Source organism: Crocodylus siamensis, chromosome 12, assembly GCF_052110815.1.
Source record: "Crocodylus siamensis isolate JL-2025a chromosome 12, ASM5211081v1, whole genome shotgun sequence".
In the NCBI taxonomy this organism is placed as follows: domain Eukaryota; kingdom Metazoa; phylum Chordata; order Crocodylia; family Crocodylidae; genus Crocodylus; species Crocodylus siamensis.
The window spans coordinates 2,588,104-2,612,825 of NC_143406.1; the positions used below are offsets into that span (position 1 = coordinate 2,588,104).

The 24,722-nt window shown below is 45.2% G+C and overlaps 2 protein-coding genes across 2 annotated transcripts in view; both read right to left on the reverse strand.

Moving 5' to 3' along the window:
- Nucleotides 1–1,624: 1,624 nt before the first annotated feature.
- Nucleotides 1,625–14,753, reverse strand: SDHB (succinate dehydrogenase complex iron sulfur subunit B). Its single transcript, XM_090023233.1, has 8 exons — nt 14,597–14,753; nt 12,889–13,034; nt 11,059–11,144; nt 9,265–9,401; nt 8,803–8,919; nt 5,825–5,926; nt 4,494–4,616; nt 1,625–1,840 (listed from the first exon to the last, which is right to left on the reverse strand). Exons 1-8 carry the CDS (start codon nt 14,669–14,671, stop codon nt 1,793–1,795), a joined length of 834 nt encoding a protein of 277 aa, XP_089879359.1. The 5' UTR covers nt 14,672–14,753; the 3' UTR covers nt 1,625–1,792.
- Nucleotides 14,754–23,480: 8,727 nt separating this feature from the next.
- LOC149854459 (protein-arginine deiminase type-2-like) overlaps nt 23,481–24,722 on the reverse strand; it is a 42,513-nt gene continuing 41,271 nt past the window's right edge. The window contains exon 16 of the mRNA XM_090023230.1: nt 23,481–24,127. Within this exon, the coding sequence (XP_089879356.1) occupies nt 23,894–24,127 (234 nt within the window). The 3' untranslated portion in view covers nt 23,481–23,893. The remainder of the gene's footprint in view (nt 24,128–24,722) is intronic.

A 24,722-nucleotide genomic window follows, 5' to 3' on the forward strand; every position in this document is an offset into this window, starting at 1 on the left:
CAGTTTTTCTGTTGCAAAGAACTCAGACCCCACCTATGAATCCCTATTTGAAGTTTCTGGGTTTATCTGGTGAACTGTGTTGTCAGCTTAACTGCGCTAAACTAACATCTTTTTATCTTGCTGGGATCCTATGACTCCAACTGACTTCCTGCCCTTCGGGAAGGGGGCTGGACTTTATGATCATCTGAGGTCCCCTCCAGCCCTGATGTCTATGAAATCTATGAAACATCACGCGGCATCCTTCAAGGGATGGCACCCAGGTTGAGAAGCACGGCTTTAGGGCTTAGAGAGTTTAAGATTACTTCCTTCCAAATACCAGCACGATTATTGTGCTTGAGCTTACCTATACTGTTTGGTCATTTGCATTGTATGTGGATGTCATTTGCTATTAAAATTTAAATCTACATAAGGAGCTTTGGCAGAACAGGCTCTTTGCACCTCTGTTGGTTCCCAGAATGCTTCTGGGGCTCAGTGCGTTGCAGGAGAGCAAGAAATCCTCGTGCAATCTCTCACGGGCCATGCTGAGCTGGATGCACAGCAAATTCGAAGTTCTTGGCTCCTATGACATTTATCTGTATTGCAGGTCCAATCCACTGCACAGCAAAACAGAAACCCTGCAGTTGGTTCTTTCAGTTACCTTTATTTCACCATTGCTGCCATTTCACAATCACCTGCTTGAATTCAGGAAGTTGACATATATATATATATATATATATATATATATATATATATATTACTGTTATCTGTTCATCTTTTAAAGTATGGTCTGCAGTGAGGTTGAACAGACTGAGGATTATAGGCTCCACCACCCAAATGGGGCTGAATCCAGCGTATTCAAGATGTCCCTCTTAGCAGAACAGCAGCAAGCAAACCTCTTCTTGCACCGGTCTGAATGACATCCCAGCACCCTATGTTGATGGCACTATATTTTAGTAAGCCATTGGGGCACAAAATCAGCTTGGACTAGACTGGAGGAAAGAGGTAATTCACGTTATGGCATACATACTTTAGAGATTCAAAGAGAAATGACTGTTTCATATATGGGCAGTGATGTGTTAAAAGCCCCCTCCCTGCTGCCTTTTTTCTTTGGCGACATGCTGCAACATGTTTAAACAAGCACGCCGCATGCATGTTTAAAAGGAAATGGTGTTTACTTCCTGTGCTTCCACTCCTTTCCTGTGCTTCCATAGGGCACTCCAGGTTCAACCTAGTTACTGAAATCAGTGAAGAGTCTTCCCCTGGACCTAAGAAGTCTCTAGGCTGGTGAATCTTCACATCATACTTCATTTCTGTTCACACACACACACACACACACACACCCCCTCCCTGAAGATCTGCACCTCAACCTTTAACCCAAGCGGAGGTTTTATTACTAAAATGAATGTTATTAGATTAATTGCATCTTTGAACTATTTCTGCTTTGGTGCCAGGCTAGAACTGACAGCCTCGGGCACCGGGTGGGCAAAATGTGGGAGCAAAGTCTAATTCTAATGCTTCTGTAAGCTGCACACACCAAAAACAACTGGCTTCAGATTCCAGTTGGAATTTACTTGTTCAGCCAAGAGACAGAAGAGAAGAAGGGAAAGTTAGTTCAGTTCTGTTAATGAAAGCAAGCACCAGTGGCTTGTTCTTGATAACATTTATTGTACATGCACAGCAGTGAAAAAAAACAAGCCCTGTGGGAACCGTGTCCTCTGATTTCAGATACAAATTACACTTCGGTATGGTATGTGCGTGTCAGAGCCCTGACTGGGCAATGGCATAGTGCACTGGCTGCCTTCTCTTTTTAAGTTTACATCATTTTCTTGATCTCAGCAATTGCTTTTCCAGGGTTCAAACCCTAGGGGGGAGAGAGAGAGAGAGAGAGAGAGAAAGGGATCAGTGAGTTGCCAGTGAAAATTTAATTACCACAGCCTTTATATCCTCATATTGAGCAGGGCCAGGGCTGGTGCAGCGAGCTACTGGTTACAGGGGGTCCCTATGAGGTCAGCTGGCAGTCTTTGCTGCCCATTTGGAAAGAAAGTGGGTGCCCACCTGTGAGCCCAGCATAGAGCCCCACTTCCAGTATTTAAAATAATGGTGTATATACAGGGGAACAGCTTAGAGTTATGGACAAGACTGGCTGGCAGAGGATCGGATGCTGCCAGAATGTGAGAAGATGAAGCTTGGGGTGCACTAAATTTGCATCTTTCGAGGTGGAGGGTTGGGTCACGTGGGGGAGAGAAGCCAAGCTGGAGTCAGAGAGGGCCGTGTTAACCTGCATGGGAACGGATATATTTCCAGCACCACTCCATTCAGCGGTGGGGTTTGAAATGCCAATCCCCAATAGGGCCCTGGTCCTGGTCTGAGATTTGCTGGCACCAACTCTTGCCACTTGGCTAAAATACAGCAAGACCCATCTTAAGCAGCCACTGAAGCAACTGATGAGAACACCTACTTGCTTGGAGAGAAGGCCTTTAGTCAACTGAGCACGTAACTGTACTCAAACCCCAATCGGGGCACTGAGAAGCATGGGACAGTTTTAACAAGGTGGCTGTGTCCAGATTTCACAGCTGTCCAGATGTAAAGTCTTGCGTTCTACTTAATGCCAGGAGAAAAAAAAATATCAAGGAGTAGGGCTCTAAAGGCAAAGCAGCCAGACCACCATACAACACTTCTAGCACAGAATTCATTCGGCTTCTCCAAAAAGGGGTTTCTGTTGGGTTTTACAGCCACCACACCCCTGCTGCTATGGGTCCTTCTGCAGATATGCCTAATTTGCTCACTCAGGCCTGAGTGCATGCTTGATCTCAAAATGAGGGGGAAATAACAAGCAGCCTGCTTTTTCACTGGGATGAGAGAAGCAGGTCCATGAGAGAGACTGCAACAGGAAATTGTGTCAGACAGCTCATGTGCAGCCTTCAGAGATGATGAAGAGTTATTTAGACAGTTGGCAGAGTCTCCATCCTTGGAGGTTTTGAAGACCTGGCTAGACAAAGCTCTGGCTGGGATGATGCAGTTGGGGCTGGTCCTGCTTTGAGCAGGGTAGACATGACCTCCTGAGGTCCCTTCCCACCCTTATTTTCTGTGATTCTAATACAATAAGAGCGTATTGGTTGAAACACAGTAGTTATTAGCTAACATGACATACATCCATCACAAAGGCAAAGCCTTGATGCATTATTTCATTATGACATTCATGCTGTTTATATACATTGTAAGCTAGTTATATGGAAGTCGATGAAACCATAGCTGTTTACACTAACCGAAGCAGCACATCAATTTACAACACCTGAAGACCTGCCTCCCTATGTACGCAAACACTTATATTCCAGTAAAGCCTTCATAAATGCAATTCTGAATCACGTAATATTTACAGCTGCATTCAGGTTTAGTGAGGGAGACATGCAGAGCAGGCCAGCGACCCCCAAGCATCTTGTTTTCCAAGAGTCATGAGCTATCAATTCAGGCATCTGCCTCACTCAAGCTGGGCAAAGGGCCTTCAGTTGTAGAGCAGCTGCTTAGAAGTAGCTTTTGCTGTTTGCAAAAGTCAGGAGGGAATTTCATGCCCTTCCAGGTGTAAGCCAGGTCCAGTTAAGAGAATGCTGATGCTTGCAGGACCAGCAAAGCTGCTTGGCTGTAATGTCTGCCATACAAGCCAGCTGGGTCACTGCAGCATGGAGACTTTATGCAGGAGTTAAATATGGAAAATTCCACTCAATGTCTTACCCAGTCAGATATTAGCAAAACGAAACAACAGTGACACTTGTAAGAGGATCCCAGTGCACTGTTTACCAAGTGTAGCCAACTCCTTAGTCTTTTCTGTCACATGTACTGTCAAGCGCTTCAGCGATATGCATAGTTACTTTGTTGTACACGTAAAAGATACTGCTTGGTGTTTTAAAAACCTTGATTCAGAGCTTTCTGAAACCGGCTATCCCTACCCCCACTGTGCAAATGCACTACAGCCCTGTCTCCCAGATGGAGACTATTTCTGCTGGGATAAAACGGTGTGCAGGCAGCCTTCCTAAGGCTAATACACACCCCCTTTTGGGGTCAGAGGGAGGATTAATTAGCTCCTTTGCTAGGGGTGGTTTAGGGGGAGGGAAAAAAATCCTCCCCCTCTGGATTTCCACAGTCACACTGACCAAGAGACTCTCTGGCTCCTATACCAGTCAATGGGCCGCAGACCTCCGTTTGAAAGCCTCTACAACAGGACCCCAAACAACTCACCCGTGATCCTCATTCGTAAGGAAAGAAGTCGTTAATCTTTAGCACAAACAACAGGCTTCTGTGTGCCGTCTGTCATGTGGCAGGCACTGCTGATCTCCACACAAGCAGAGCTGCTGAGTGCTCAGTGCACTTCAGAGACCAGGGCAAAGTCAGAAGGGACTGTGTTCACTCTAATTGCCTAAAAACCCAGAGGTACTTCTCCCTCCTCACCCCACAGCTCACATGGTCTGCACATGCTTTCCAGTTGCCCTAGCAAGGGTTGGGGGGGGGGGGGAATGCACCTTGGGGCAGGTCTTTGTGCAGTTCATAATCGTATGGCAGCGGTAGAGGGAAAATGGGTTCTGAAGCTGTGCCAGCCGCTCTTCTCTGTAGTCATCTCTGGAATCGATCATCCACCGATATGCCTGAAACCCAGAGCATCGTTACTGTACACTGCCTTTCCTATGTCCAAAGTAATTAGAGTCCCATATCAAAAGCAGGATTTAATTTAGGGCTTTCAGTACAGAATCTAACCCATTGCCATTAGCATGCTGTATTGTTCAGATCATTTACTGTTCTCTTTAGAAGGCAGGAGAATCAAGGATGTGATTTGTGACTAAAAGCAATTATATAAATCACACACACACTTGGAGACACTGCAATACTTAATATGACCTGTCATCACTTGAACGGTGATGAATTTGCTCTCTCCATTTGTGGAATATGCTCTGTAATGTAGCATGATGGACAGGATGTATTAAAAACCACTTAACACTTGAAAATTGGGCCATTTCAAGACACTTTAAAATCTGGTTTTCATCATAGCTCAGTGAGATGCACTTACACTTTAGGCAAGGAAATGCAAGGAGAAAAAGTGAGAGAGATGCCCATCACTACTAGAATTGTCTCTGTCCTGACACTGGAATACAAGAGGGCTCAGTCCCTCACTCCAGGTTTCCTAACAAGGGCTGTCTTAGAGCTAGTCATACTGTGGTGTCAGGACACTTTTGGGGCATTGCAAAAGGACAGGCCAGGCACAAGACCTTCTACAGGACAGTAAAGAGCAGCCAAAGTAAATGTGGTTATAATCCAGAAGACCAGTTTGAGTTTGTGCCAGCTTATCTCAGGATTTGACACCCAAGTAGTATTTCAGGGCCTTTTATAGTACCCATCTGTCTACATTAATTATAGTTTAATATAAATTATCAGCTGAAGGTGGCACTGAACCAAATGCACCCATCTGTCATCTCAGAAGCGAAGCAGTCCTGGGCCTGACTAGTGTTTGGTGGGGAGACCACCCGAGAATCCTCAGTGCTGTCAGCACAACCCAAGGAGGCAGGAGGCAGAACAGACCCGAATGAAGGAGTGGATAACCAAATCACAAGTGGTGAACAAAGCAGGACTGAAATGAGGAGCACTTTCACAGGGAGCTCTCACAATTATTTTTTAACATATCTGATGCCACAAGCTAAGATCCCTTTGTTGTGGTAAACATGTCCCCTCTCAAAGGGGTTAAAGAGGCAGCAAGCTAGGCATTTCTACTACCTTTGCAGAAAGGAGGAAGAGCCAGAAAAAACAGTCCTACCCATCAAGCTCACTCTCTGCCCACCACTAAACAATCAGCACCTCTTACCTGCATCAGTACCGCAGGGCCCAGGTATTTGTCTCCGTTCCACCAGTAACTGGGACAGCTGGTACTGCAACAGGCACACAGAATGCACTCATACAGCCCATCCTGCAGGGAAGGGGAGGAGGAGACAGTCAGCAGTGCAAGACCACCTAGGAACCAACTCTTCTGACAGGTGATTTGCCTTCCTCAACTCATGTGCAAGTTCTCACGTGCTTGCAAAGGACAGTTCTTGTCAGCTGGTCCTCTGAAGCAGGACACTAGGATCCTCCATTTCCAGCACTGAAGGCAGATTTGTTGCTGAGAGTGGAAACAATTACGCTAGTGGAGAAGGGGAAGTGCAAGAGAAAGCCATGTTCATTTCCCCTCAAGCAGCTAGTCTCTGGTAGGCTCCAATAAGCTTTCAAGGAAAGGAAAGGGTGCAGAATTTGAACCACAGCTCCAGGCAATGTTACCAAGGAAAAGGAATTAGTGGTGGCTGCCAGAAGAGAAAGAAGTACCGATACTTTAGCATGCGATAGGATGAATCCCACAAGCAGTCAAGGAAGAGTGTGCAAACCCAAAGGAATCATACCAGCCCTGCCCTCCCTCGCCACCCATAATATAAGAGTGCTTTTGTACAAAAGCACTTAAGTCAGATCTTTTAACAATTTTCTGGAGCACAGAGTTTCCAATTTTCTGGAGCACAGAGTTTGGCAAGCTGTATGAACAGGTACGATTCAGTTATCTCCATGCTGATCACAGTACTTGGGGTCTCTTAACCAGGGACTTGGGAAGAGAAGGAGAAGTACTGTCCAGCAAGGCTTTTGGCTTCTAGGACAATATGCATCACTATAAGGTACGACTATATAGAAACTCCACACTCCATTATTGCACAGTGGAGCTCTCAAGAGACAGAAGTCAGATATCTTTCCTATCAGAGAATGCTAAGAGGAAAAAACAATTACTGTTACTTAAAATAGTGTTCTCCAGACCCTAAGTGAAAGGATGCTGCCCCACTTTATTTAAACTACATTTCTGAGTATCGCTTCAAGACTTCATAAAACCCAGGTTTCCTCTGAAAGGAATAAACCCGCTTGTAGTGGATTGCACATCTAAGGGTTCTGAATTACAATAATCAGGCAAAAATTGTCAAAGAGGAGTAATAAGATCAGTCTGCAGGAAGAGATGGGTTTTTACAAGGATACAAGATACCTGAAACTATATTTTTTCAAATAATTGAATCTTTAGTTTCCAGAAGGTGACTTAAACAGTACACAGATCAAGCTGAAGTTAAAACTTCTTGCTCCATAATTTTTATCACTTACCAGCAATTAGTTAGAAATGACTGATTAGAATAAAATAGGTTTCCTTTGTGCTTCTGCATAAAGTTAGGTCTGGTGACTTTTAATTCGTATTTATTTTGCATAATGCAAAATAAGAAATCTTGAAGACACAGTAGACCACAAATACTGGAAGTGAGAATCAAATTCTGGCATAGCACTGGAAATGAAGTTTTCAGTTTAGAAAAGAAAGCTGCCAACAGTCTTTTTTGAACACACAGCTGAAAAAAAATGTGTTCCACTTGGTCATCATACAATTAGTTCCGTTGTATCCTTTCCAGTTTTAAATCCAGTCTTAAACTGCTGGATGGGAAGTTCTCAAAAGCAGGACAATTCTAGGTTTTGCTAAAAAAAAGTTATGGTATTTTCATGCTATCACTGACATTATTAGCAGTCATATGATGGCTTCATTTTAAACAAAAATTGAGATGCACAGTAAAAAAGTTTCGCAGCTATTCTTTTACAGAGTTAGATCTTGTTCCTTCTCACACGTTTTTAGTAAGGTCTTGGTAGTTTACCTTGAAAAAAAGAGTATTTACAGTTTGAACCAAAGTCTTTCACTGCTTAAAGAATTCAGTCAGCAGCAATGGCTATTGCAAATATTCCTATACAGAATTTTACTTTGACTTCAAAATCGATCAAAAGAGGGGAAAGAATGGGAAAAAGTAAATATACAAGGGAAATGCACACAGAAATATGCAAAAGTAGCCACAGGGAAAATGCACATAGAAATATGCTGGCAACATAAAGACCCATTCAAGTATTTATAGAGTGGCTTAAATACCAAACCCTCTCCACTAGTTTTGAAAAAAGGTTAGTTTCCAAAAGACTGACATCATCCTGGAAACCAAGTTAGAGGCAAGGGCTCAAGGGATTTATGGTCAGGAACAAGTTTAAATGCAAGTGAATACCATGGCTGTTTTAATTGCCAAAAAAAAAAAAAAAAGTGTAGTTTAAACGTTTCGCTAGCTTGCTTTAAAATTCTAGTGGAGACAAACTGCAGTCTACCACAATGGTTTTACCTCGTCTGTTCCCAAGGTTGGGGAATATAGTGGTAACTTTGCCAACCTGTGTCAGATAGGGACTGGAGTGCCTTGTTTTCACATAATGAATGAAAGTGCTCTTATGCTTCTTTGGAAGTGAGGGAGAAGCCTCAGTATAGGCAAATGACATGAGCGACTCACCTACGCTGCCTTTTACATCATATTATTGAACATGACTGCTAAAGGTTGCGTCCTAACATCTTGCAAAATCCCAGGACAGATAATCCCAAAAAAGAACATTGTACTACCTTCCAGGGAGAAGATCCCACAGCATAAAGTTTCTTTGAAAACAAAGATCCCAGCAAAAGGTGTGGAGATGATTTTACACTCCAACCTGAACCAAACTCTGACAGATTGCACACCACCAATTTAAAAGGATACAACCTTCAGTACCACCAGCAAATTTTTATCATACAAAGTAATTATAATAAATCTGTTAACATGTACCACTGACAGGTTATCTGTACATCACTGGTGGTACCCATACCAGATTGGGAACCGCTGCTCTAAAAGAACTGCCCTTACTTGAGGATGACCACCATCTATTAAAATATCTTACCCAATTCTCATTTGGAAAGAATTAAAGGAATATAAGAAAAAAAAAAAAAGGAGTAATAACCAGTTTCTGGCGATCTTCTATGGACTGCAAGTACTGCTCTTTACCCTGCTGGGATTCATCCTTCTTCTTCAGGTAAGGCTCAATGGATTTGTATTGTGCATAGAAGTTGCTCAAGTCCTGTGTTTTTTTAAAAACAGAAGAATTGGCATATTCATTATTTATTGTGGCTTGTGCTTGTGCAAGATCTAACATTATGCTACAAGAGTCAGGCAGAAACGTAAATTTTGTATACCAACTTCTTTTTTAACACCCACAGGTTAACCACTGGCTATGAAGCCAGAAGAATTGGGAATTAGTTACTCACATTACTCCATCTCAATACACATCATTGTCAGATGTTCTTAGAAAACCATTATGTATACGAGGATGTATACATTTTGGGATGATCCTCCCTCACTACAAAAATCAGACTGCTACACAGTCAGCTTTCATTACACAAATCAGAACATATGCAGAACTCACTGGAACAAGATCCTTCACCACGTACATGTGGGGCAGAGGGTAGATTTTAGTGACTTTGTCAAGGTTGGTGTCGATTCTTTTAGTACAGGCCAAGGTGTTGCCACCACTGATGTTCATAGCACACGAGCCACAGATACCTGTGAGGGAGAGAAGGGAGATCAGGTGCTTCACTTGTTGTAGTCTTCCTTGTCCTAAATCATCACCCCCAACTGGCTTCCATTATATCATCTCTAAGACTATAGTTCCTGCCATTATCCCAGCAGAAGATAAAACAGAAATCACTCAATCTCCCCAATAGCTGCTACCTAGGCCAACCAGAACCATCACCACTTAATAATTAGAGAGCAAAGAAACTGAGGGCTAAACATTTCCTCTGTGGTACAGTGACTGGTGAATTTAGTGCTGACAAATGTTAGAAGCAAGTGATTTAAACTCCTTGTGTACACTGTCAAGTTGCTGTTATTCAGGAAAGACCTGGGAGTCACTATCAACAGCTCAGGGAAGTTTCTGCACAGTGGCTGTCATTGCTCAAAAAAGCAAGTGAAACTAGGATGTACAGAGGAACTGAAGATACAGAAGCTGTTATATAAAAATTACACAGCCTCAGCTTGAAAGAGTGTATTCAGAACAATTTTTTCAACTGTTTAGTTGGTCTAATAAAAGATAATCACATTTACTCAAAGAACCATGTCTGTCTATATCCTTAGACACGAGCTGAAAATGCCAATACAAGTCTTGGCTATATGGATAGGAAATATCAAGTAAGAGTAGAGAGGCTCTGTTATCCATGTATGCTTCTGCTGTGACTGCTACTGGAAAAATGTGTCCAGTTCTGGCATCCACAATTCAAGGCAGGTAATGCTAAATTAAAGATGGTTCAAAGAGCAGCCATGAGAATGAAGAGAAGATTGGAAAGTGTGCCTTAAGGACTCCAATTATCTGCCTTATCAGAGATAAGGTTATAGCGTGATCAAGGGACCTTTTAAGTATCTGCAGGGCAAAAAGCAATTTAATAGGAAGCTCTTCCATTTAGTAAATTGTAATAATACTAGAATACAGCAAGGAAACTAACCATTTGAGCAGTTTACCAAAGGCTGCAGTAAATCCTTCATCACTAGAAACTGAAACAGCATTGCTTTTTTCAAAATCATCTATTTCAGTTACAGCTATTGCATTTGATGAAGGAATTAAGTAATGGACATTCTGTGGTCTACATTACACTGAAAAAAAAAAATCAGACTAGATGATGATCGCAATGGTCCCTTCTGGCCTTAAAAATATATCAAATGGTCTGCAATACCTGAACATAAGTATTTGCAAGTCCTCCGCAATCAATTACTTGTTGCAGAAAGTCTCTTACAATTGATCTTTCCAGATTTGAAGTGGTGAGAGCTCCCTGCAAACCCTTATACTTCAGGATACCCCACATAATGGGACTGTTACTACCACACATACCAGAAGTGAATCCTACCATCACCACAACCATTGATATTCCCTAATGCCATTATTTTATCCAGTCAATTCCTGACAACTTCTCCAACCTTTCCAATCAATCAAAATGAATTCAAGGGCCATAATTTGTCTGAAGTGCTCAGACAACACAGATCATATGACCATTTTGATCCATTAACAAATTATCTGAATCTAGCACTTGAATCAAAGACAGGTCAAGTGTGCTGTATTTTATGTTTGCTTTTGGCAGTCACCTTTGTTTGGACGAGTATCTTGTGAGAACACAGTGCATTGAATCATCCTCAACATGGCAGATAGAGGGAAAAAAGGAGCATGCCTTACCTTCCCTACACGACCTACGGAAGGTCAAGGTGGCATCCATCTCATTTTTTATCTTGATCAGAGCATCAAGCACCATAGGCCCACACCTATAATAGAAAACAGGACTTTGAAAACATCCCCCTCTCTCAGCCCTACTATTTCCTCTCCAATCCCTTCATGTATTCATGAAGCCACCCCAGATTTATGGAAGCTGAACTTTTTGTTCACACCAACTCCCACTGTCCCTACTGAAGATCTACCATGAACGGAGATTGACTGCCTTGTTTGCAACACCCTTTCAGCTCTGGACCAATGCTGTGCTCTCTAGCAACAAAATGAACAAAAGTGCTACATGAACTGGATTTTTAATCCACATTTATTTTTAGTAAATTTATTAGAAATGTTTTAATACAAAAAATCCTAAGCACACTAATTTGCCCATCTAAACCAATCCCACATTACCTGATTTAATCATAAAAATCATACTATCCCCATGGTTCAGTAACACCCCGCAGGGGGTAATGAATTTCTCAACTCTGCCTTGCAGATCCGACACTGTTGCAGGGCGAGAACTTTTCATTGGAGACACCTGCCTACAAACTCTTTCCCTCTTAAACTAGAAGCAAAGGTTTCTTCTGTGATCTTCATTTTTCTTGGCCCACTTGCAGAGCTCAGAGAAAAGTTTGATGCCCCCTTTTCAGGCACATGCTGCCAAAAGCTGGTCAAACTTCTCCCCCAACTATGCAGCTGGTCCAGTAAGACAGATCACAGGAAAAACAAAACAAAACAAAACACTTTGCCTCATAGATTTCTTTTACCACTCAAGCCCTCTCAATCCAGGACACTGCAAGGTTGTGTCTCTTCATTCACAACCATGCTTGAACTGTACATGTGAATACAGAAGCTTGGACAAGGTTTGATGTAACAGATAAGAAAACAAAACCTGAAACTCCACCCAGAACTTAGAAGATATTGTTGACTTCACAGCACAACGGACTTTGCTCTATCAGTTGCTGCTTAATAAGCTACATTCTGCATTAGCCGGAAGTTTCAAAATGAGCTTGAGGCGACTCCCTTCATAAACAGCACTGTGGCGATCAAGTCATGAAAAAATAAAGGCATGGGGAACTGTACAACGGTTTCCATCTCCCAGAGGAAGGCTGTACCCTTCTTGATAACTACAGAGGGAAAAAATGCTCTCTCTCATACCTCAAATAGTAGCTAAGAATTTACACAATATCTAGAGTTATATATTGCATCATTAAGCAGCATAAGCATGCGTGCAGTTGTAGAAGGGACTGATATAGTTTTCATCATTTCTGCAGAACTGCTTTTTCAATCTATGAGCCTAACAGCACCTCCATTTAAGTGCGTACATAACTACTATGTCACACTACTCTTGAGCACGTGCATGCCACTAACATAGCTTGAGGACACCAGCTTACAGACACTGAGAAATAAAGCTGCACTTTAAATGTGCTGGGAGACATCCAAGCTGGAATCTGAATCCCTGACAATTCTGCTTGCGCCGGGAAAGGCCAGTGTAACCATCCAGTTAAGGAAACCCTACTTGGTGGCTGTACTAAGGGTCATTAGGCCTAAATAAAAGATTTGGTTTCATCTATACTGGCAAAACCACATCGCACTACAGCACGACTGAGGCACGATCATGCTGCACAAGTTATAGTGTTTTCTAAACAGCAGCTAGAAGAGGTCTAACCTAAGCCCACAGCCACACTCTTAAATGCTTTTTCACAGGTCCAAAACTGAGGGGGGACGTAACCTGCACCGATCAGCCTTCTGGCTGAGTGCAAGTGCCAAGTATGTGCAAGTTTCAAGGTGCATACTTACTTATTCAAGTCAATCTCATAGGTCTGCATGTGGGGCTTGTCTTCATACTTGTCTGGATCCCATCTGTAGATAGCAAATTTCTTGATCCGCGGCTCTGTCCGGGGAGCGGGAGCTGCAGCAGCTGCTGTCTGTGCCCCACGGCAGACCTGCACCCAAATCAGAGAACAGCCTCTCAGAGTTGGTCAGCAGCACCACCACCAGGACGCAGGCCCCATCCACATCCCAGGAAGGAGACGATGCAGCCACCTCCGAGTACTGCTGGATGGGTACTTGGATGCTTTCAGGGGCTGCGCAGCAGGTGTGCTCATTACTGTGTACTCGGTGTGGCTCCAAAGTGGTCTGGGATCTGGGGCTAGTGGCTGTGCACGGCCAGCATCAGTCTGACACACAGATGGTGTGTACATGCCTGGATGTGGCACATCAGGATGGAGGACCTGGCCAGGATGACTGCACTAACTGTAGGGCTGTCTTCCTACCCCTCTTCTGCTCATGTCTCTGGGCAGCATCCATGGGCTCCCTGGATTCATCAGAGAGCCCGCAGGCGCTAGCTGGTGCGCTTTGCTCCATGTCCCCCCCTTGCAGCACTCATTATGAACCCCCACTTCCATCCCCGTCTTCACCTGTGCTGCCCCCCCAGCATCAGCAGATGCACAATGAGCAACCCCCTCTACTAACGGAGCACCTTCCTCGGCGGGCTCACACCCACAGCTCCACGTGCATCAAACCGGCCTGGAGATGGCGCTGCCAAAGCAGCACTCAGCACCAGAGAGAGGAGGATGTGGAGCAATGGCCTGACACTGCAGCAAAGTGCATTTAGGCTGGAGACCGGGACAAACCCTTCTCCGGTAGAGCCAGGAGGCCGTGGCATGGACGCCGGGGGAAACTACATACTCTCCATCACCAGAGGGGGGTCAAGCAGAAGCCGGATGCATCCTCGTCAGGGATTATTTAGGCACCACAGCGCCTGTGCTCTGCTGGGGGTGGGGGGTGTTCCCAGACGTAGCTACTCACCCACCTTCCTGCTACCAGTGTTGGGGGGATTTAAGCCTCCCCCAGAGGTGCTGGTTGCAGTCCAGGGATAGAGACTGGGCTGTACCGACCCCGGAGGGTCCTGCCCGTCTGCTTGGGCTCAGCCCCACCTGCAATGGGGGCAGGAAGGGATTCCCCATCCCTGTCAGACTAGCCCAGCCTTCCCCTACAGCAGGGGCACGGCTTCTACCAGGGATTATCACAGCACATAATAGAGCATTATGTTATATCACGTCAATAGCACATTATACCATATTGATAGCACATTATATTATATGATGCATCATATATAATATTACTATATACTACACTCCTATATATGTACACATACATGACTGCATTGCACATAAGTATATATGTGTGTGTATATATATACATATATATTACATAACAATGCAACGTTAATATATAGCAATGCATGGCACATAACATAATGAGATGCTTATATTACACTATATATTATATGTATTATACTATATTATATTACACTTACGTTATGCTATATGCAGGACATTGCTATATATCAAACCCAGCGTCGTTATATATAATACCATATCCTATAACAATAATATATACATATAATCGAATCATAATATAGCATCTACTATGACTGATAGCGACGATGCGATCACGCTGCGGTCCGTCACACACCAGGCGGGCGCAGCTCCCCCTCCCCCACCTGCAGCGCGGCCGCCCTCAGCACCGGCCCGGGGACGCCTCTCCTCAAGGAGACTCCGACCACGGCCGCCGCCATCTTGGGTCCCGGCAAAGTCCGCCTCTATCCCACAAGGCCGCTGCGGCGGAAGCAGGACATCGAGAGGTTGCGCGGAAACCAATGGGAAGCTAGGATAAGGACGCGGAGGCAGGACGGGAAGGCGTGAGAGAGATGGAGTCAATGGGCAGCCGCCGTGGATGGGGGCCAAACAGGAGGAGCCAATGGGAGGCCAGGTAGGCAGGGCTTAGATGAGCCCAGCGAGAGCGCGGTTGGGCGGTGGCGTCCGGGGCAGGACTTGCTGGGAGCCTAGGGGGAGGGGCACTGCCCTCCGTGCCTCAGTTTCCCCGCCCATCCTGAGGGAGGCCCGGGGTTTGTTTGCCGGCCTCAACACCGGCCCGGGGACGCGGCCCCTCAAGGAGATAATAGATCTCTTTATATATAATACATTGATATAGTGGTGTTTCATTTTAATCATGGAAAAAATGTGGATTTGGAGTTTAAAAAGTAACTGAAAATTGGGGTGTTTTTCCTAAATCAGAGGAAATCAGGGTCCCTCGTGATGGGTCTGACTTGGTTCAAGCAGTGGGAGAAGCTGGGGAGAGATGCAAAGACCTGGCAGCCACATACCCTGGACTGGCTGCAGCGCTGAGGGGTAATGCCACCTGAAGTGGAGCAGAACTGGTCTTCCCTGCTGTGGTAGGGACACCATACGTGACAGACTAACTCCGTTTAGCTGTTAGTTTATAATTTACTTAGTCTAGAAGGTGCAGTTCTTCCTTGCCTTCTACCTGGCTGCTAACTACTGCTCTCCTTCCCAGTGTGCCACAATGCAGGAGCAAACCAATCCCCCAGCTCCATCTTGCGGTCCAGCTAGGAAAGACTGCCTATTAAAAGCACTGAAACCCCAGATCCGCTCCTTGCTCCCAACATTAGCAGCCAAGGGAGGTTTTCCCCCTGAATTCTTTCATGCTGCTTTCTCTCCCGGGTTTTTGAATGGCAGAGTCCGTATGACACTTGCCATTTTTATATGCCACCACGTTTCTTAAACATTCCCATTCAAAACCCTGTGAGGTTCAATTCATGCCCATCTGCGGTGCATTTTCATCAATTTAGGATTGTCAGCAAAGTAACAAATACGAACTGTTGGGGGAGTGACTGTCATCAACATTTCATATCTCTTGCTTAGTCCCATCTCACACAAACCTCAGGCTTTTCTCTTTTGACCCATTATAAGTTGTTTGTAACTGGCTTAGGGACTCGTCAACACAGAAGAGGGGGAAACCTCATTTAAAACCAATATGTTCATAGTTGTTGGAGACTATCTCAGTGGGAACAGAATTGACCCGTCTTGCCTTTTAGCCTGGAACCTTTTTAGTATCTTGACTTCCTTTTGCCATGCAAGGGCTGATTTTTATAGCACCTGACCAACCTTGATCCCTTTGGGGCCAGAATAGCAGCTCCACAGTGCTTAGCTTCCAGTAAATTGGGTGTTCATTTGATCTATGGGTTTTGCACAGAAGTGAGCCAGAACTTTGGATTCAAGACTACATTGAGCAACTCAGGATATCTGGCCAAAAGAGGAATGGTGAGGTGGAGGTCCCCTCCCCAGTTTCTAAGAGGCTGGAGTTTCACCCAAAGGGGCCGTTTCTGATTCGTTTCTTTCGTTACAAGCCGGGAGTGCTATGGGCTGGCCTGCAGGACAGTAAGAACCGCGGTGAACAGCTGGTGTCAGCACAGAGCGCAAGTTGAAGCCGTGCCACACACTTGCAGAGCATTTTGCTGCACTGTTTCCTGGTGGATGTTTGTAGCAAGTGGCTAAAAAGCAGAGCTCAGTTAAAGTACCTTGCAAGGGTACTTGAGGGATGAGTTCAAGCCTTGCTATGGTCCTGTCCCCAAGGCTGCTCCCCAGGTACAAATGGGGACCCTGTTGTCTGGGAAGTCAAAGGTGACTGGAGATCAAACTAGCCACACTAGGTTTGGGCAGGGTGTTCTCTGGAACCAAGTTCTCGAACACCTCAGCAGGGGAAATCCAAATTTGTGTTGTAGTTGCTGAGAAAATTGAGCATATTCTTTAGCAAATCAAGCATCTTCTTTAGCAAATCCTGGAGTCTTTGCCACCAGTGGCCTTCTTACACACACACATATGTGTGCACCCCACCACCCCCAACAAGCTGAGCGTATTCACACTGTGAGAATCAATTTTGCGTCCAGCTTTATTTTAAAGAGGGGTGTTTTGCTGGCACTGAAGTGAGCAAGTGGTCATGAATCCTTTTGTGCTGCTGCATTCATGGGGATAAAGGATCCACTAGATCCCAGCACATTCCAGGGATCTGGTTTGTAAATGATTGATTAGCTGAGATGAAGTTCCTTATGTTCTAGTGATGCTCATGTAAATCACATACTGCATGCATACGGTAGGTCATTCTGCATCTATCACACTGGGAGGAGTGGCAGGGTGGGGAATCACTCTGAACCTTTTCAACGCTCTCTGGCAACCCATTTCCACCCTGACCTGTAGCAGCCCATTGCTGTTCCTGTCGTGGGACCCCTTACAGCTCTGACCTGCAGCTTTCCCTGCTATTTCTGTTCTATGCCTCCCATGAGCTTGCCAGTCATGCTCAATTGTGCCAAAATGTATAGCTGTTTTATGCATTGGATAGATGTCCGCTGAGGACTCAGCTGAAACCACATGATTGACTGGCACTTGAGAGCTGACCTCAAACAGCATTTGAACTGAGGCTTCCTGAGATGAGTGCTGCTGCTTTAACCACTGAACAATTGATTGTGCTGATCATACCATGTGCCCTTTGTCCAGACAGGGAAGTTATTAGGATCTGGTCACTTTGGGGCAGTATTGAAGGAGCCTTGGGACTAGCTGCTATATGGGTTAAGAACCTCTAATTTTAGACAGTCTTCCACAAATTTTGCCATTAAACCATCATCCCTAGTGGCTAATTGTGAGACTAAATGATCCACATCAGTGATCTCCAGTGCATTGATCCCAGGCCACAAGATTCTTTGGCCATGGGGTATTTTGCTTTTTATAGGTACATGTTCTTCCAGACTGAGAGAGAGCAAAGTCTGATGTTACCTGCTCAGTATGGTTACCCACAGGCCCGTGAAGATTGGAGACTAACGATCCAAGTCACGATAAGAAGCAAGGCACTCTGTCTCACCCCTTTCAGCCTAGCCTGTTTGGATTATTACCAGCTGATCCCATCTAAACAACACGAAACAAAGGCGGTGCAGTCCTTGCCAAAGAAGCCTTTAGTCTTAGCTGCAGAAGTAATGAAGTTCAGACTCATCACAGGCAAAACACATGACTCTCCCAGCAGCTCAGAAGCTTGCAGCCAGATCTACTAAGCATTTGCTGAGCATTTGCAATTGCATTGGCTTAAATGGGAGCTGGAGTTTGTCAGCAGTGACAGTCAGGTCCACAGGATACAAGACATACCTGCAGATACAGGGCTGGGTAAGTCTCATCAGACTGTGTTAGACTCAGGGTGGGACTTTTTCATAACCTGAAGTTGTAGCAGAAATAAACTTCCTTTCTTCAGTGTTGTCTTTCCTCCAGCTCTGATCAGATGCTTCTTCTCAAAGTCCATGAAGACTATCTTCAGGGATCATCAGTCAACGAGACTCCTGGTTCTGTTTTATGGGGTGTTATAAACAGTCTATGAGCACTGTTTCATAGTGAAACCATTTAAACAGTGGGTCCATTAAACTGCAATTGTTTGGTGGGACCCGATTGACCTGGGCAGCATTAACTAAATCATTCCCACCAGGTCCATAACCTGATCTTGTGCTGTGCATTCACGTGTTTTGTCTGATCCACTGCTGTCTCTAAGTAGCTGGGTTAGCAATTATATGTGAATGAAGAGAGGTGTGCTTCCATGTGCCCATGTGGGGATACCAGTGGACCAGGGCTCAGTGAAGCTGACTTCACCTGCTCCCTGGGGCAGTTGCTAAATCTGTGATTCAGATTTCCCATCATAGGAGGATAATATTCCTTCCCATCTGTCTGCCCCTTGGGGTCCCTTATTAGGTACATACAGAGCACCTAAGAGATTTGCTCATCTCAGGGCCTGTGGGTGCTATGGCAATGCACACACACAATTTCTCATCTTCTTGGGACTCTATTGAATACATTAAGTTAATCTTGATTTACACCACTGGGTAAAGGAAGAGAGAGAGACGGGGTTGTGGTTTTGTGCCCTTGGTTTTGAAAGAATCTGGCTTTCTCTTTGGCTGAGAGAAATCTTAACAGCTGATCTCCCTCTGCATTCATTGCCGGTGAAAAATGTGAAAAAAAAAAAGCATATGCATAAGTCACTACCACTTGTTAGGAATCACAGTGGGAATTTGACCTGGGCTCATTAAGTGGATGTTCTCATCTAATCAGTGCAGTCATTGCTTCACAAGTCAGCTATATATGTCTCCTGTTTGCTTTGGCTGAAGGGCACTGAAAACATTTTGCACAAATTGACAAGCATAATTAGACCCTTCATTTGGGAGGAAGACTATGTGTGAAGAATGGTTCCGTCTTCTGAGATGGGGGAGAAGGGAAATGACACAAGCCCGATCTGGGCCTCTGTGGGGAGGGTACCGGGTGAGCCCCCGGGGTGATAAGTCATCACCCCAAGCTAGGCTTACATTTCACATACTTTAGGACACTTCAGCTGCTGCAAGTTAAAAGTGGTCAGGCACTTGAGTAGGATCGTAACCCTATCCCGCAGCACAACAAAGACAGGTGGGTTCGAAGCTCAGCAGCTATGTGGTACATCTCCAGACCACCTTCACTCCCAGCAGCTGGCAGGTTACCAACACACAAGGCCATACCATGAGGCGACCCTCCCTGACACTCTCCTGACTGAGAGTCTCACACTCTGAAAGCCATTTATTATTCTTTGAGCACCTCAGGACTAAATTTAATCTTGGCGCTGGGCATTGGTGGCATGATCATCTGCGATGACACTGCCTTCCTGCATGCCCCAGCTTTATGGGGGCTGGAGCCTTCCCTAGTTACACGTCATCTAACCTGATACCCCCTGTTCTTCTAACTTGATATCCTTGCTGGATGCCCTGGGATTAGACCTGTCTCTACTCTGGATGTTGACAATGCTTTGCACAGGCAAATAGTGCCTCTCACTTGAGGATCTCAAAGGACTTTCCTCCCCCTTTATGAACAATGGGGAAACTGAGGCACAGATCGATTTATTCACAGTCGTGGGGCAAATCCACAGCAGAGCTGGGAACAGAGCTGCACCAGCAGCAACTCTGGTTACTTCCACAGTTTGGACCCCTTTCCTGGGGGTTCTGGACTTACAGGAAGCCTGTAGCCAGAGAGGAAGGAAAAGATCTCGGTATATCCTTTCCTGCTTGGTGCAGGGGGCTGGACCTGATTATCTTCCAAGGTCCCTTCTGGCCTTACAGTCTATGAATCTAGATCCAGCAGTGCAGAGGAAATTAATTTCCATGCAAGCTCCAGAAAAGGGGGACTTCTTGCTTCAAATAAATGAGGCGTTATGACCATCCCATAGGAAGTCATCGGTTGCCAGCAAATTCATGCCTACCACCTAACCTGGAATAGCAAGTGCACAGAAAGGACATAGCTGCTACAGCACAGTAGTTCTTAACCTTTTTAGACTTGAAGCGTCCTCCATAACTTTCCTAGCACCCCGGTTGAGAAGCCCTGTTATAAAATCTATAAGATCTACTGTATCTCCAGGCTGTCATGCCACCATGGCTGGTGGAACTGCCCTGTGTGCCTCTGGGTCCAAGGAAGCACATGCAAGGCCAGGCTGGAAAGTGGCTGTGGTGGCCCTTGAAAGGCTGTCACATCCTACCTGTGCACTGCTGTGCTAGAGCAATTCATCCACATCCTGCACGGTGGGTTGGAAAGATTTGATTGCGTGTGCTTGGCTTTCACTCTACCCCACAAACCATCTCCCAGTGACCAGGGAGTTAACCCCCCCCACCATCTCCCAGCGACCAAGGCTGTTGGGGAGGATAGAAGAGTCACCATCTGGCTTCCTTCATGTCTCTCTCATCCTTTCATCACCCTACTCCCCTTGTATTGTGCCTCCCACCTCCCCGGAGGTGGGTTTTGAATGGAAAGCAGCTCATTAAAATGCAATTTCAAAAGAGTCGTTTTGGACTTCTCCCCACTGGACCAAGGTTTGAGTAACATCAGATGTAGGTTGTGTTGCTTACTTCAGACTCACATGTGGTCTTGGCACCTTTCGCTCTGCTGACCTTCAGCCAACCACTTGGCTACCTTGCCTGACATGTAACCGAAGACTGCCCTTAGGTCCGAGCAGTGCTTGCTATAAGCCCCAGATTTGTTTTCTGTTACATGTGGCTGAAGATGTCAGAAAAAAGGTATAGACTTCAAATGGAAGGGCTTTATCTTTTCGACTTGCTTCAGGCCTTGGAAGAGCCATCAAAAATCCGTGCTTAGCATCGCAGAGAAATCAGCCCTGAAGTCTAGCTATGTGCAGCTTGCATTACACAGAGAATGGAGGCCAAACTCTCCGCTGAACTGCACCTTGTCCAGTCACGTACAGTACTTAGAAGTGCTGCCAAAGTGGAGCTGTTGAGTTTTCCTCCTGCTTTGTATCAGTGCGAGGGACTGTACGAGGAGCAGGGCAAAAAGGCCTTTGAAATCTGTTTTAGACACAGAGTCACAGAACAAGAGGGTAGGGAGGGACATTGGGAGATCAGCTGGTCCAGAGCTCAAGGCAGCCATCCCTGTCTGAACTGTCCTCATCGAGCCTGCACTTAAAAGCCTCCAGTGATGGAAATGCAGAACCTCCCTAGGCTACTGGTTCCAGTAATTAACAATCTTCATGGTTAGAAATTGTTTCTAATATCCAACCTAAATCTCCCTGTTGCAGTTGAAGCCAATTAATTCTTATCCGGTCCCCCATGGATACAGGGAACAACTGATTGCCATCCTCATTGTAACAACCTTTTTTTGTATTTAAAGATGGTTGTCAAACCCCACCTTAGTCTTCCCACCTACCCCTCCTCCTGTCATGTTTCTAGATTGCTGAGCACTTTTGTCGCTGTCCTCTGGACACTGTTCCGTTTAGCCACATTTTTTTTTTTTTTTAAATATATGACCCAGAACTGGAGACATGCTTCAGGTGAGGCCTGTACAAAACCCTACGAAGAGGCTGGTAGCAAAGACAGACGTAACATTGCCCATCAGAGAGCAAGAGTAAGCACACACGCACTTTCAGGAGGGAAATCCAAATCCACAAGAAAAAGTACTGCTGTATTTAAAAAAAAAAAAACAAACCCAAAAAACCCAACCTCTTTTTTGTGTTGAAAAGCACAGCAAAAGGGACTCTCAAAATATCTACGAGCAGAAATTGCCTCAATGTACAATGCAACTTGCATGAAAGAGCATCTCCATTGGGCAGTTTTATGTTTAAAGCAATCTTGTAAAGTATCATCATTAAGAGGAATGAAGATGACCTGGATGGTCCCATAAGGCTCATCCTAGAACCGGAGAGGAAAAAACCCAAACCCCTGGGTATGACTGAATAGCACAAAACAAGCCTGGTCTAGATACAGATTTCAGCATCAGTTTGTTGCTTCATTTACGAGTGATCCACTGAGATCCAAGGGAGTCTCCTGTACCAACCACACAGGAGGAGCTAATTCTGTCTTGCTCCCACTGTGTTCTTTTAAAAGACCCAATTTCTTTCCTTTTGGGAAAGGATGCTCCCAGCTAACACGGCAGCCCCTCTCTCAGTGTACCAAACCCCCAAAACCATATTCCGTTTTGCACTTCAATTTCCAAAAGATACAGAGGACTTTAAGGAGACACAGAAAAGAACAAAACAATACAGAGAGTTAAAGGAATATCAATCAATGAGAGAAGATTATGTGTATCTGGGACAAGCTATGACCAGAATGATGTAAGCTGGCAGAGGTGTTATGGTGGGATAAGTGAGGATAAAAGCATGCAATTAAGAATGGGAATATTTAGGCTGATGATAGGGGAAAATCTGCCTGTAGGAGGGATTTACTAAGACTACTAAAATCTTGCAAGGGAAATGGACCCTATTGTGTGAGATTTAAAAGTAGGCTGGAAAAATGCTAAAAGCGTGTAATAGCTCCCAATTGGCTGGAGGATAGACTGGATGAATGATCTATAAGGTTTTTCCATGTAGCTAACCATTCCTATAGAGGAACAAGACATTCATTCCTCTACGTCTAGGGTTTATACGACGTGAATGTCAACTCCAGAAAGCAAACAAAGCTCATCCTTCTCATCTACTTGATAGGTAACAGTGCCATTCATTGGAAGGAGAGGGGACCATCCCTTAAACTGTCCACTTGATGGAGACAATATCCACATTGTCCATTCAGGGAAAGGCTCCAAGAGCATCATTGCCCATGGAATTAAAATGGATCACATTGAGGAGAAGGCTTGAGATTGTCACATTCGGTAAAACAGTGACACCAAAAGGGAAGAAGTTAGACTGTCAAAATATAAGTGTGGCAGGGCTTCTTGCAGCCTTGCATGAAGACAAAAGAACCCACAGGCCCTTACAACTCTTCTGTTGGCATAAGAAACACAAAAGTTTTCTGGGCACTAGTGGTATCCCTGCATCCTCTTCTGAACAAAGCATGGTCAGAAAAAGGAATTTACTTTCTTTCCCATTTGGATTGCCCTTCTTTTTTTGTCTTCTTTCTGCACCCTGGTTTCTACACCAATAGAAAAAGACATGATGGTTAGAGAACAGTCAACACCTTCTCATTTCTGTTGCTAAAGAAAAGCCCATCCCTTCAACTGTGCAACATAGAGGAGAAATGACAACGCAGGACCCACAGGTTTAAAGAGGAGGCCGAGAGATTTCCGCACTTTCCTCCCCACCCTTTTATTATTGTTATTACAAATTGTTGTCAGCAAAACTCAGCAGATGATGGGTTTCATTACTGTGGTTCTTGCAAATCCTTCTTTGTGCCTTTCCATCCCCAATTGGTTCATCCTCCAGCTGCCAAGACCTCCACACGCTCTCAAGGGTGGACTGGGCTGAGAGCTGGGGCATGCACTTTGCTGACGGACCTTACCACCTGCCAGGCAAAACACACCACACACACAGCTGCCAAAGCAGGGCACCATCAGACTCCGTAGCAGAGTTATATAGATTAACCTGACCAACTGCAAGCAAACAAACTACAACAACAACAAAAAAGCAGCCTCCAAGTGAGTGTCTAAGGCAGGAATCCCAGGCTGCTCGGTGATTAGGGAATCACGTTCCACCACTTGTACGAGAAGGGTTGCCGGTGCACATTGGTGCCACAGTGGACCTCTCCCAGCATCTTGTGGTAGGAGGAGATGTCATCAATGAAGCTGCACCTCAGTCCCAGAGGCTCCAGGAGGGAGCGGACGTGCTCTTCCAAGCAACATTCTCCCTCGATGATGGGCCCAAATGGCTTCGGGACCCCCAGGTCTCGAGACAGCACAATCATGTTCACCTGTGCAGGGGGCGATAAGACATGGGGTTACGGCCTGGGGGAGCTCAGGCCAAGTCATGCATGGGGTTTGGAGTGCATCTTAATTTTTCCAACTATTTAGTTGGTCTAATAAAAGATACTGGATTGACCCAAAGAACCTTGTCTGCTTATGTCCTTAGACCCGCACGGCTACAACCGACACTTCCTTATCACTTAAAATTAAAGCGCTAATGAGAGGCAGGAAATGGAGGTAAGACTGGCATTTGCTATTCCACACTCTCCACGGCAAACAGACAGTTGAAAAGGGCTGCCCCTGGCTGACATTACTCTTATTTTTTGGAGACTGAGTTGCTTTGCTCTGATGTCTGGGAGCAGTTCAAGGTGCTGCTCTACTTTTATGAAGGCTCTTTATTGTTCGTGTCACAGGTACTTCATGGTCGTGACCTACAGACTCATGTTTTACTGTCCCCTGACAGATCATGGGGTCTTACACTCCTGGAGAAGCGGGGCTGGAAGGGACCTCCAGAGATCATAGAATCGTATCATAGAATCATAGAAGTCGGGTTGGAAGGGACCTTGTAGATCTTCAAGTCCGACCCCCTGCCTGGGTGGGAGA